Source organism: Theobroma umbraticum, unplaced genomic scaffold (assembly GCF_002168275.2).
Source record: "Theobroma umbraticum cultivar Fairchild unplaced genomic scaffold, ASM216827v3 scaffold_147.0, whole genome shotgun sequence".
Taxonomy (NCBI): Eukaryota; Viridiplantae; Streptophyta; class Magnoliopsida; order Malvales; family Malvaceae; genus Theobroma; species Theobroma umbraticum.
In genome coordinates this window covers 2,179,951-2,193,523 of record NW_018397259.1, presented here as the reverse complement: position 1 = coordinate 2,193,523, position 13,573 = coordinate 2,179,951, and the positions used below count along the sequence as shown (strand labels likewise).

Below are 13,573 nucleotides of genomic sequence, written 5' to 3'. Positions count from 1 at the left end.
CAATATAAATGCCTTTTTAAAAAAATTACTTCAAAATTTCATAAAATTTATTTTAATATTAATAAAATATAATATATAATAAAAAAATTAAAATTTTATAAAATTTTAAAACGAGATTTGTGAATATTGTAATTTATCTCACTTTAATATTTAATAAAATTTAATATTTGATAAAGAAAAAATAAACTTAAAATCTTTTTTATATAATAATCAAGTCAAAATTTTTTTATGTCACTCTAAGCCCTAGTGTCAAACAACAAATTTTGAGTAAAATTATTTCGATAAAATTAGTAATTATAAGTAAAATATTAACCTCTTCACCTAATACCATTAAATTTGAAATATCAATCTTTAAATAAAAGATTTATTTTTTATTTATTCTTTTCAATGAAAAAAAATTCTCATACTATTAGAAAAATAAAAAGTTTGATGACAGTAGATTTTACTTTAAAAAAAAAGTTTATGGTTTTAAGGTGAATACGACTTCCAATTTTTAAACCTTCAAATAAAAATGTTTTAGGTTTTTTTTATTAAGGTTTTTAAGGGAGTGATGAGTAGATTTTTTTTCAAAAGAAAATAAGTTTAAATTAAAAAATAATATAAAAGGTATTTATATTTTAAAATATTTATATAATATTAAATTTAATTTTTTAACTGTTCCATTAACGATATTAACAGTCAAAGGACAAAAAATATCATTTTGAAATAAAAAATATCAAAGTATCATTTTAAAATATTTTAAGTGATTTTTTGAATTTTACTCTATATTTGGATCTCAAATATTTATTCTTTTCAATTACTTGTAATTTATTCTTTTCGTCTCTTATTTTATTCTCCATAATAATTATTTTATATCTATATTTCATTCTATAAATAAAAAAATAAAATAATAAATAAATTACCTCAAACTCCAAATTAAATTTTGAGAATAACCTCCTTGATCTTTTGTAGGGCTCCAATCTCACACCACCTATTGTACAATGTTATTAATTAAGGTAATTACAAGTAACCTCCTCACGTTTCATATACCCACACTTAATTTATATTTTTGTAAAAGTCTTTTAGCAATCTCTTTACTATCATTTTTATTGTATATACTTTTATTTTTTATGTTATTGAAAAAGATTATTGCTATAGTCATCTTGTTTTAATATTATTTTTTTTTTGAATATTAAATTTGCACTAGCATAACACACGAATGTGAAGTTAGAATTTTTTTTTCTTTTGTAAAATACAAAAAAGTCCATTAAATTCAGATTATTTCATGATAAATAATTCTCTTTTATCTCATTAATTTTAACATCGATTTTTTAGATTCCACTCTTGAATTAAAAAATTAAATTTAACTTGTGAGATAAAATCCTATGTAATAACATAAAAAATAAGTAGATATATTTGTTATGACACAAAAATTATATTTCTACTTACTTTTCAAAAATTTAACCTGTTTTTTCTTCTTTTAAATTAACCCTCAGTCAATTGAATGACTTCAAATCAAAATGTCACGCAATTGCCACATCATTGACATCCTTTACATTTATCTTTCTTTTTTTTTTTTTGAAAATTTGGTACCACTTAAGTACCAATAAAATGTAAGAGTGATGACAGCATTTGTGTCACATCAACATAAATGCATAAAACTAATTAGAAAATTATACACAGTGAGAGTTTAACCTAAAATCTGAAAGTTTTTAGACCCCTTTGTTACTATTGAATAATAGTTCATTGATAATAATTATTATGATGCATTAAATTACTATTAACTATTTAAAAAGAAATTTAAACATAAATAAATGCAAAATAAAACTAAAATCATCGAGTTTTATAAGTTAAAATATAATCTTAAAGCCTGCTTGAAATAACTTAATATTTCAAAATTTGATAATACTTTTGTCAAAATAAATTTCAGAAAATCCATATGACTTTAAAGTTATTTAGTACGAAATGGAGGATTAACACAAAAGAAAACTATCACACAGTCTTTAAAGAATTAAATACATTTATATGAGCTCATCAAAATTTTCGTAAATGGTATTATTACCGTTTGTGTGCCACGATTAATTAGTTAAAAAAAAGATTAATTGAGTACAACGATTAAACTTGAAAAAGTGGCCAACCTCGTCATGCCTAATCCTTCTAACAAGTTTCTTCAACCCAAACAGACAATCTCAACATGACGATAGTGGTCTGCAAGTTAGGTCTAGGGCAAGTTAGATCTACACTAGCGTGTAGGATTTGAAGAATTTGGTGGCATTTAATTAGAAGGGACGACTTAGCGAACAATGATCTGGCCCTGCCTAAATCCATAAATTATTTTAGGTTGTCATTTTCCTCTTGGACTTCACACTGTATTATCAAACATTAAGGCAAAAAAAAAAAATTGGTATTTCAAAAAGTTACATTCCCATTTTGTACTTGAAGGGCAAGTTAACGTTTCTAATTTTACGATAAGAAGAGTAAAGTTTATAGGATATGAGAGTTAACTTATAGAATGTGGTTCAAAATAATATGTTTCAATAAGAATCTACATGTGTTACTTGTAGTCCGATTACTTAGGCATCTGTATATGAGCAAATCATATGCATATTTTCAAATTATATGGACAAATTCAATGGAGTCTAAATTTTGGGGTATGCATAGTTTTGCTTTTGTATATATACTTGAAAATTATGATTCAATATTTTTATATACGGATGCGGAGGTGAACCATTAGTTCCTCTTATAAATGAATTTCTTTTGTAATTAAACTTAATTATCTTATAATTAAGTAGTGTAATTACTTCGTAAATTTTTTGTACAAATGAAAAGTTAATGGTTTTTAATTACCAAAATAAACCTCTAATGTGTAAAGGTATATTTTTTATATAAATGTAATACTAAACAAAAATTAGTAAAAGTACCCAATTTAATTCATGTATTATAAAATTTTATTCAATTTAGTTCATATATCATAGAGTTTTGTTCAATTTAATTCTTGTACTTTACAATTTTGTTTAATTTAATTTTTATGACACGACATAAAGAAAAAAAAATATTTTTTGGGTTCAAAAAAATTTGTTTCTTAAAAAAGATTTTTATTTGACACATCAGCACCACTCATAATCAATTTGAACGAAATTAGACAAAAAGACTCGATTGTATAAAATTAAATTAACAAATTTTGAGATAAATAAATTAAATTGATACAAAATCCATAATATAAAGACCTACGGGATATTTTGACTATGTTATAGTAGTACTGAAGTACATTTCTTTTAACGACTGAAGTAAATGTAAAATAATGATGTGGAGATGCCTTGCACCAGCAGGATTCAGGACGTTAGGTGTGTTAGCTAGGCATTCAGCCAGATTATTAGATATCTTTTCTTGTCTTTTTCTTCTTGTTACTCAATTGTGTTTCCTTGTTTTGGTTGGTGAGGATCTTTGCCTAATGCAGGTTGAAGGTTTGAATGGGAGAATGGAATCGGCTTTCGGTTCTTTAATTTCAACCACCCCAACGGCCTACATTCATTGATTCCATTTTACATTCGGAGTGTTTAATTTTAATTCCAAAATATTAATGCAAAAATAAGGCTTGACTTATGAAATGTAAGTCTGTCTCAACGGATTCAAACTTAATCCATAGGTACTTCTATTTTGATTTCAAAATACATATTAATAGTTAGTTTGAATTTATATCTACAGGTCGTTGTTTTGAAAATTTGAATATAAAAATTTAACCAACAAATTAAAATTTTAAAAGATTTCTAAAATTATTATAAATATATGCATAAATGTTTATTATATTAATGACCTAAGAAGTTTAAACTAAGTCAAACAGCGCAACAAGTTAAACATAAGAAGTATAATTTAATTTGACCACTTAGATTTGATTATGTATATATGAATTTAGATATAAATTAAATTAAATTAAGATTAGGATTTAAGTGGTTATTACCCTATAAATAAATCTTTTACTTTATTTGTAAAAATACATCTAAAGAAATATTTTTTACTTTACTAATGCTTTTCTGTCATATTGATTTGCAGAATGAATAGAGTGAGAATAGAATAGCCATTTTGTAAGAATAGAATAAAAGATGAATAATGTAGTTTGGTTCATGGAATTGAATATAACAATAATTGCTATTATGAATTATTCTAATATTTGGTTAGAAGGAATAGTTTTAGAAATAATTAAGGAATAAGTAATAAATGACAAAAATACCATTAATTATAATATTTAATTTTTAAATTAAAATATTTATTTTTTAATAATTTGTTAAAAATATTAATAAATTATTATTATTTAAATTTAATATGATTATTTATTTTAATTTCCAAATATTAATAGTTTATATTTCATTTAAAATATTAATTTCTTTATTTAATTTTATTCTTTTTTTAAAATATTAAAATATACAAAATTTAGCATAAATACGCAATAAGTCCCCAAACTATACTTAGAAAGTCAATTTAGCTCTTATCCTTTTATTGCATTCAAATAAGTTCTTGAACTCTTATTTGAGTCAAATAAAGCTCACTCCCAAATCATTGACTAACTTCGGTTAGTCAACATTACAATTAATAATTTTTTATGGCATGTAGTGTTGAGAGGAGCCTTACAGTTAATTGGGATTGGTTAAGGTTTAATTTCAATATGCAACAATATCATTTATGTTGAATGATTAATGGTTTTTCTTACATTAATTATAACAAGTTATAAATCTAATTAGATAAAGTTGATGAGATTAATATGCCTTGCAAGAGAACTGTAATGGGTTGCAGTTATGAGATCCTTATGCATCAAAGTATACTCTCTAAATGTTTTTAGTCAATATATCATTAAGATTGGACATCAATGATACCTAGAGACTAGTACATTTTGCGTTCCTTACTTGATAAGTAGGCAACCGATTTCATAGGTTGAAGTATAGAGATAATTGAAACTAAAATGTAGGTGCTTGCCTAGGAAAGCAAGTTCACTGAACTTGACCAGCCATGAAAAGTGCATTTGGTATTTCACTCAAATGTCTATGCAATATTTCTCATGTGTTAGTTGTATAAATACTCTCTAAACTTGAGACACAAGGTTGCCTTATGTGTGGAGTGTTATGCTTTGATTTCATCCCTACAGGTTCCTACCCAAGGATGCCAAAACAGGATACTTTTGGGCCTAGCATGAAGCATGTGAAAGCAAATGAGTGGTCAAAATAGGAATCATCACCCCAAGTGATTTAGGGGACATATCTTAACTGTTCTTGGTTGATATTAACTTATTGAAGTCCTTGTCTAAGGCGAGTTAAAGATTATGAAAAGAGTTTCATAAGTCTTTATAAAACTGATGATCAAACTTTAAGAATGAATATGAAAATCAATAAGAGTAGACACTGCACCATACTCTTATCATCTTTGATATATATGATGAGGGAATGAATTACACTAAAAAGCTTATCACTGAAAGGTTGAGTCAAGCCATCTTGACTCTTCTAACATTTAGATGACCATGATGATTGCTAGATCCCAATCTTAGTCTATAAACTTTAGGTAGTTAACTTGATTAATGATAAATTTTAAATTTATCTAATTCTAAGTTTAACTTAAGAATTGTATGTTGAGTTCATTGCCAACATGTTAGAAGCTTAATGGGTCACACATCTAAAATGAATGTTAAAAATAAAATGGGTGAGGTGATTAAGTTGGACTTAATTAAACTAGAAGTTATGAGCTTTTCAAGCACTTGATTAAAATTGTTTAATTAAGTTGTGCCTAATTAATTAAATTATTTAATTAAGTCATTTGGTCTAATTAATTAAATTGTTTAATTAAGTTATTGGGTTTAGTTGATTAAAATTGTTTAATTAAGTCATTCAGCCTAATTGATTAAAATTGTTTAATTAATTTGTTGAGCTTAATTAATTAAATTATTTAATTAAGTTATTAGGCTTAATTGATTAAATTAAACAATTAAGCTAACTGGACTTCTTAAGGACTTAATTAAATTATTTAATCAAATTATTGGATTAATTGGCAATTACAAAATAGATTTGTAGTTAGGGTTTAAAATTAATCCAAAAACTAAATACCTTGCTATAGCCTTCAAACAAAATGAGAGAAAATGGTTGAAAAATTAAGAAAAAGGTACATTAAAAATTCCTTTTGCCTTGCCGCTCTTTGTGGGAAGAAAAATAGTTTTTCATTTATTTGATTTCTTTTGTGTGTTTAACCCCATAATTTTTGTGTGGATTATGAGTTTATGAAACTCATCTTTGCTTTGGTTGCACAAGGGTTGAACACACATAAACTCATAACCCCAAAATTCATTAGTGTAGATCACCATTAAAGGTTGCACAAAGATTCCTTGGATAGCTTTGGTTTGCAACAACCTGGCTAAGGTGGTTAAGTTTTTTGAAGGCTGATTTGGTGGTTTAACAAAGGAGTCATCAACCTTTGTTATTTAGGTAAACTTGATATGATCATATATATTTTATTTTTAATTTAATTCTATACTCAATTTGACATGAAAGAAATCCTAGGAAGATAAGACGTAATTTAATTTTTTTAAAATTTATTTTAGTTGCATTTTATTTGAATTTGATGCATGATCAGTCCTCACCCAACACTTGGCATATTGACATGTCATCTTGATAATGTCAATTCCACATGACAGACGATGTGGTATAAAAAAATTATTGATTAAGAATTGAGTTTTTTCATTTTTAACCCATCCAAATGCCTAAAAATTATTAGTTAGGGTTTTGAAACAAAAAAAAAACTAATTACTATATTCTTAATCAAAGTTATCTCTTAACAGAAAAAAAATCCTAATCCAACTTTGCCAATTGAAGACATGGTTGCTCTATTGAAAGTTGGTATAAAAAAATTTAAAATACCCATAAACAATTTTGAGAAGAGGATAGCTAAATTAAAATTGTTGTGTTTGGGATTTTTTGAAAGTGATTATTGGGTGACAACAAGAAAATGGAAAACTTTTGCAGAGAAAGACAAGGATAATAAAAAATTTGTAAGATATGAGAAGTGAAGAAAACTAATTATGATTATCCATCTTAGGTGTAAAACTTGTGCCTCCCAACTCTTATAAACATCCTCTTGTTAAAATCGTTTATGGGTATTCTCGCATTTCTCTACACCGACTTTTAATAAAGCAACAATGGCTTCAATCGAACTAGAAAATTTAGATTAATTTTTTTTTGTTAGGAAGGATGGTTTCAATTAAAAAGCTGGTAATTACTTAAGAAACAATGGTAATCAGTTTGAAGTAATTAAGAGTTTTTTATTTGTTTTAAATCCCTAATCAATAATTTTTGGACATTTGGATAGGTTAAAAGGGAAAAACCCAATTCTTAGTTAATAATTTTTTTATGCCATATTATTTGTCATGTGACATTGACGTAATTAAGATGACACATCAACATGCCACATGGCAAATAATGTAGTATAAAAAATTATTGACTGTATAATTAATTAATGGAAGTTTGTCAACGGTTAGAGAGAAGGGTTTATTTGACCCAAAATAAGAGTTCAGGGGCTTACTTGGATGCAATAAAAAGATAGGAGTTAAATTGACTTTCTTGGTATAGCTCAAGAACTTATTTAGGTAATTTGCAAAAAATTTATAATTAAAATTTTAATTTAATTTTTAAGTTTAAAATATTAACTTTTTATAATTTATAATTATTTTGTCAGCTAGTGCAACAATGAACTATTAAAGACTTAATTAATAAGACTTAAAAATCTTCCTTCAGGTATCAATTCCTTTGGCAAACTCTTAAAATTTCCAACAATTACATATGATTGTAGCATAGGTCTTTTCCCTATCTTCCAAACAATGCCTTTTGCTAGGTGCTTGTTATTTGATGTCAACATTACAAACTTTGGATCAACTCATTTGTAACTGGCTTCTCTTATATTTTCTACATGGAGGCCAAATCCATAAGCTATAGCTCCAGAAATGTGATTCTAGTTGCTGAAATGCCATATACTAAGATTTCAAATTCACATATTTGCATCATTATACTTAAATGTACAATAAAAATGCCATATGTTCATTCTTTAAATATGTGGTGAGCACAGAGTGAACTATGAACTATTCTTTGCCTTTTATAATTTGTAATTAAAACTTAAACCTTTTTATTTTAAATATATTTTAATTTTTCTTCTTTTTTTTTAATTTTAAATTCATTTTAATTTAGTGATAGATTGAGAGAGGTAGTTGGCTAGAAAGAGAAAGAAATTTTAAAAAATGAATAAATTACATTTTATATAGCATGATAATTCTTAAAATTAATGAAAGGCATTTTTGTTCACTAATTTTTTCTACTCTATTTCTTGTCTCTTAGAATAACCAATACCAAGCGGGCCTTGGTATTGGCTACTCCCTCATCTCCCTGAATGGCCATTCCAAGGAATGGTTATTCCTTCCAACCAATAAGGTGTTAAATTAATTAATTAAATTATTTAATTAAATCATTAAACCTAATTGATTAAAATTGTTTAATTAAGTTGTTAGGTTTAATTAATTAAATTATTAATTTAAGCTATTAGACCTAATTGATTGAATTAAACAATAAAGTTAACTGGGTTTCTTCAGAACTTGATTAAATTGGTTAATCAAATTATTTGATTAATTGACAATTACAAAATAGCTTTGTAATTAGGGTTTAAAATTAATCCAAGGTATAAATACCTTGCTATATTCTCCAAACAAAATAAGAGAGAGTTGCTGAAAAATTAGAAGAATGGCACATTAGAAGTTCTTTTTGCCTTGTTGTTCTTTGTGCGAAGAAAAATAACTTTTCATTCACTTGATTTCTTTTGTTTGTTTAGCCTCAAATTTTGGTGTGGATTATGAGTTTATGAAACTCATCTTTACTAGCACATTGTCAAGGCATAGCACTCTCAATCCTTAAAGAAGGATTTTCTAATTCTTTAGTGTGGATTATCATTAGAGGTTGCACAAAGATTCTTTAGACAACTTTAATTTGCAACAACTGGGGTAAGGTGGTTAAGCTTTTTGAAGACTGGTTTGATGGTTTAACAAAAGATTCATCAACCTTTGTTATTTAAGTAAAGTGATATGATCATATATTTTATTTATTAATTTAATTTTGTATACAATTTGGCATGAAAGAGATCCTAAGAGGATGAGGATTAATTCAATTTGTTAATTTTATTTTCGCTGTATTTTTATTTGTATATGATGCATGATTAGCCCTCACCTAACATAACAGTCTATATAATTATTGATACTCTATATTTATATGACACGATTAAAACACAAAATCACGAATTGCCAAGTCTACCTATGAGGTGGTGGTATTTATGTCTCGCTACTTGGGCAATATTAGTGAGTGGTATTTCCAACCCACTTTTTAGGCAATATTAATAGGTGCTATTTCCGTCCTACTTTGTAGGCAACATTAATGTGTACCCAATAACATATTAATAACATTTATAATCGACTTTAATCTTAATCACCATTATCCTTTGTCATTGTCATGAACACATTATGTTCCATACTATCAACCACATATCCTAGCATACATTAACAAATTATCAACATCACATTCCATGCATATTCATATGCATTTCACCTTACTATGGTGAACTCAATAGATTCCTATGCCATTTCAATAATAAGAGTTCCATCATTATCATCATGTACGCATATATTCATATACATCAAATAAGCCCAAAGCCATCGTTTCCATGTCCATATACATGAGTTAACTCAACCTCAATATTTTAAGGGTAGGCACCTAATCATCCCTTTCCACATTCAATTAATCATTTATCATTTCCATATCTATAATGCCATTCTAATTCATTTTGGAGAAAAACATTTTGAAGGTGCTTGCCACCATGCATAAAACTACATATATACCTTGAAATATTTACATAGTATACTTATATCTCCAAACTCATTTAAATCATTGGATTTTAACTTCAAACATCTTAGTAACATGTAATTTATCAAATCATCATTCAAGAAAGTAGCATTTAAAGACACAAGTTTTACATATATCAAATTACTGACACATGTTTTACATATATCAAATTACTTTGAAAACACGATATAACACACCTCATATCAAATTACTTTGAAAACACCATAGCAACTCACCTCAAATGCTCCCTTTTACTAACACTCAATCTACACTCCAACACTTCACTTCAAATTGATTCTTGGAGCTTCAACCAACCCTATAACATTCAACATTGATAATCAACTCAACTTTAAGCTATCAATCCCATAATTTGAAACTAAGCTACTGTAAACCCTAACTTAATCTCATTTTAATCTAACTTTCAACCCTTAATCTACTATCCCAAAGTGAACCATACTATAAGCAGTTAAATCCATATCTTCCTTATCTTGTGAGCTTGTAGAGAGAGAAACAAGTGGAAATGCCTCATCCTTAGAGAGAGATAAAAAGTCTATTTTAAAGGAAGAAAGTTAGAAATGAAAATCATAAATTAGCAAAGCTAAAGTGTTGAAACTTCATTTCACTACTCAAATATGGAAAATCAAAGCTGAAGGTGTAGAAAAATGGTACTTTGTAGAATAAGAAAGAAAAAGAAGTTGAAAGTTGAGAGAAAAAGGAAAGAAATTGTGAAGTTAGAGAAAATAAGGTAAAACGGTTGGCCAAGCAAAGAGAAGTAAGGTCTAAAGCTATCAAAAGAGACAAATTTGGATAAGATTATTGTTTTACCCCTTTTTATTTTGTAAAACGATAGTAGATATTGATACTTAGGGCTCAGCAATTGATACTTTTCATTATAGGTTTCAAGCATCGATACTTTTTCTGAAGGTGTCGATACTTGCTATAAAGAATGTGCTTCAAAAGCTTTATGGGCATTAGGTATCAATGCCTCCTTTGAAGGTATCGATACCTTCCTCACATAATGTTATTTTTGTCATGAAATGCACCCATTTTGGTTTTTATCTCCCTCATTTCTTTCAAATAATCATCTTATGAAAGGATAACCATTTATTTCATAAGTTATAACTTTCGGGTTATAATATGAATGATAACTTTTCATATCTAAATTATCGTGTTGTGGTATTTTTCAATTGTCTCATAACTTTTGGATTTAAATGTATTTTTTTAGCATGTCATTTTTCTAAGAGACATAATTATTCACATAAAAAACTTACTTATAATCCAATAGTTATACTATGTGACATAACTTTTTATTTTGAAAATACAACAACACATTGCAACTAAAAGAATAATGAAAAAAATTATTTGTATTTCTTGGTTTTTGGAAATATTTTTGGAAATCCTTTGTTGATTGAATTTTCTCACTCAACATTGACTCTTTTATTTTTTTTACCCATTTTTCTCTTACTTCTCTTTATGCTTTTAGAAAATTATAGCATTTTTTTTAATAACATTTGTCTAAATAATATATATAGTTTTACAATTTTTCACTCGCATAATGAGTAGGCATAGAATTCTTTCTTACAAATCTATTTAGGATAAAGAAAACTAGGAATGAAATAAGTTTAAGCAATAAACAAGGAAAATTATCTTATAAATCAACAGTGAAGGTTATAAAAATTAATAAATAAATAAATTATTAAACGGACACTTAGCAAACTATCAAACTTGCTTGTATAATTTGAAAATTCTACCATTGATATATAAAATGATAATTATAATAAATGATATAAAAGTGAATTAGCAAATTATAAATAATTAAAACGAAAATAAAAGTAGTAGCTTTAGCTTAGCTTCCAACGGTCAAAAGAAGTTTAAAAAACCCCCCAGCTGGTTTACTGTTTCTTCCCTGACGTTACAAAGTCACAAGACTCACACCAGCTCTTTCTTTCTTCACTATTCCTCCATTAGAAACCTCTCTCCTACCTTCATTTTCAACAAGTTTACAAGCTTCAGGAGTCTTAAGCACCAGACCAAACCTTATTTGATCTTCTTATTTCTTTTGTTTTTCCTCATCAATTTCTTTATACATCAACTTTGCATATTATTTTACAGTTTCTAACTCGGTTTTGTTTTCGTCTTTTTCCTTTTCGATCTTCTGGGGTTGGAGAATGGAGCATGAAAGCATAGACTGGAACAACATCGAATCGATATTCGAGGAAGATGACACATACGAGAATATAAATGCGCCTAAATGGGTTGATCTTTCTGCTCCATGTGAAACTATGGATGATGAAGCCTGGTTCTGCAAGCCTGGTACATACAAGTGACTTTGAACTCTGTTTGGTTTCTAAGAAAATTTCATGAACCCGTATTTTAATGTTTTGAGAATAGCAAGTTTCTTTTCACGGGGCTTCTATCTCGCCTAAGAAAGTTAGTTGGTTTTCTTTACAATTGTTTGTAATTCACGCAGGCTGCAAGCATCCCAAGAGTGCAGAAGATTACCTTAAATCAAAGCACTACTCTAAGGTTCCATTTCATTTAAATTATATAAACGAGGCTTTTTCTTTTTCATTTTAATCCACTGCTTCAATTGATGAAGTTTCCTGATTTGCTTTTCGTTTTTCCTTTTTGCCGGGTGAAGTTGCTAAGGTCTATGACTATATCTGAGATTCTTCCTTTCAGGGATAGAACTCGCAGGTATAAAGTTTTCAGCAGCAATTTTCTAAATTTAGAAACAACAATGAATTCAAAGATTTTTATTTTAAACTTGAATGTTAATTTGTTTTGACAGTTAACTAGTAAGTCATCTTTGTTGCAGAGAAGCGAAGGCTAAAAATGGAGAAAAAGGGTCTAAATCTCCAGAAAATGTAAATGAAGACAATGAGAACAGGAACCCAAACTTATCTACTCCACCTCTAAGTGCCAAGACTATGCATAAGAAATTGGCAAAGAAATCATCCATGGAGGAGAAAACTCAGTTGGATGATTTAAGAGACAATTCAGCCAAGTCTGATAAGAAGCGAGGTTTAAAGAATACCTTCTCCGCGCGTAATTTAGTAGCAGGACGAGAAATTTTAAGTCAGATAACAGAATTCTGCGCTGAATTGAAGAAAATGGCAAGGAAAGGTTCAAAAAAAGGGGCACCAGAGAAGGCTCCGAATGGTGTTCTGGGTGAATTGAAGGAGAGGGTAAGAGAAGGAGAAAGGATGCCTCTGCTTGTGGTTAAAGAAAGGAAGTCTAAAGAGCAAGTGTAAATCAAACAGGGGAAATAGAGAATTGTTATTGAACAAGCACTAAAAAGTTTTGTGACAGTAGGACCTAGTTGCATTGTTATTATTTTTTATGTTTTTTCATCAACAGATAATCTTGGACAGATTTGTGACAAATTCTCAGAGATAAATACCTGTATACAATTTTGTCAACTATAAATTTATTTCATCCTTGAGATTTCTCATCCTTTTCATTGCAAACGTTTCCTGTTTCCTTTTGCAAAATCTCAAAATCCTGCTGCATTGGATACTAGTAACTTTTGTCAAGGTCATTTCTAAGAAATTTGTTTGTCACTGATTTTCCTGTAGATCTAGCATCAGCATAAATGTTTTAAAGGTGGATCATTGTAGCCATAAGCAATTATGTTTATACAAATGAGGTTTAGATGGAATTTAATGAATCAGTAAAATTGACTT

The 13,573-nt window shown here is 27.7% G+C and overlaps 1 protein-coding gene across 1 annotated transcript; it reads left to right on the top strand.

The window, feature by feature from the left end:
• Nucleotides 1–11,763: 11,763 nt before the first annotated feature.
• LOC110415553 (uncharacterized) lies at nt 11,764–13,343 on the top strand. The gene is made up of 4 exons (XM_021427234.2): nt 11,764–12,200; nt 12,358–12,413; nt 12,529–12,584; nt 12,706–13,343. The coding sequence occupies exons 1-4, from the start codon at nt 12,056–12,058 to the stop codon at nt 13,139–13,141; spliced, it is 693 nt and encodes a 230-aa protein (XP_021282909.1). The 5' UTR covers nt 11,764–12,055; the 3' UTR covers nt 13,142–13,343.
• The last annotated feature ends 230 nt before the right edge of the window (nt 13,344–13,573 follow it).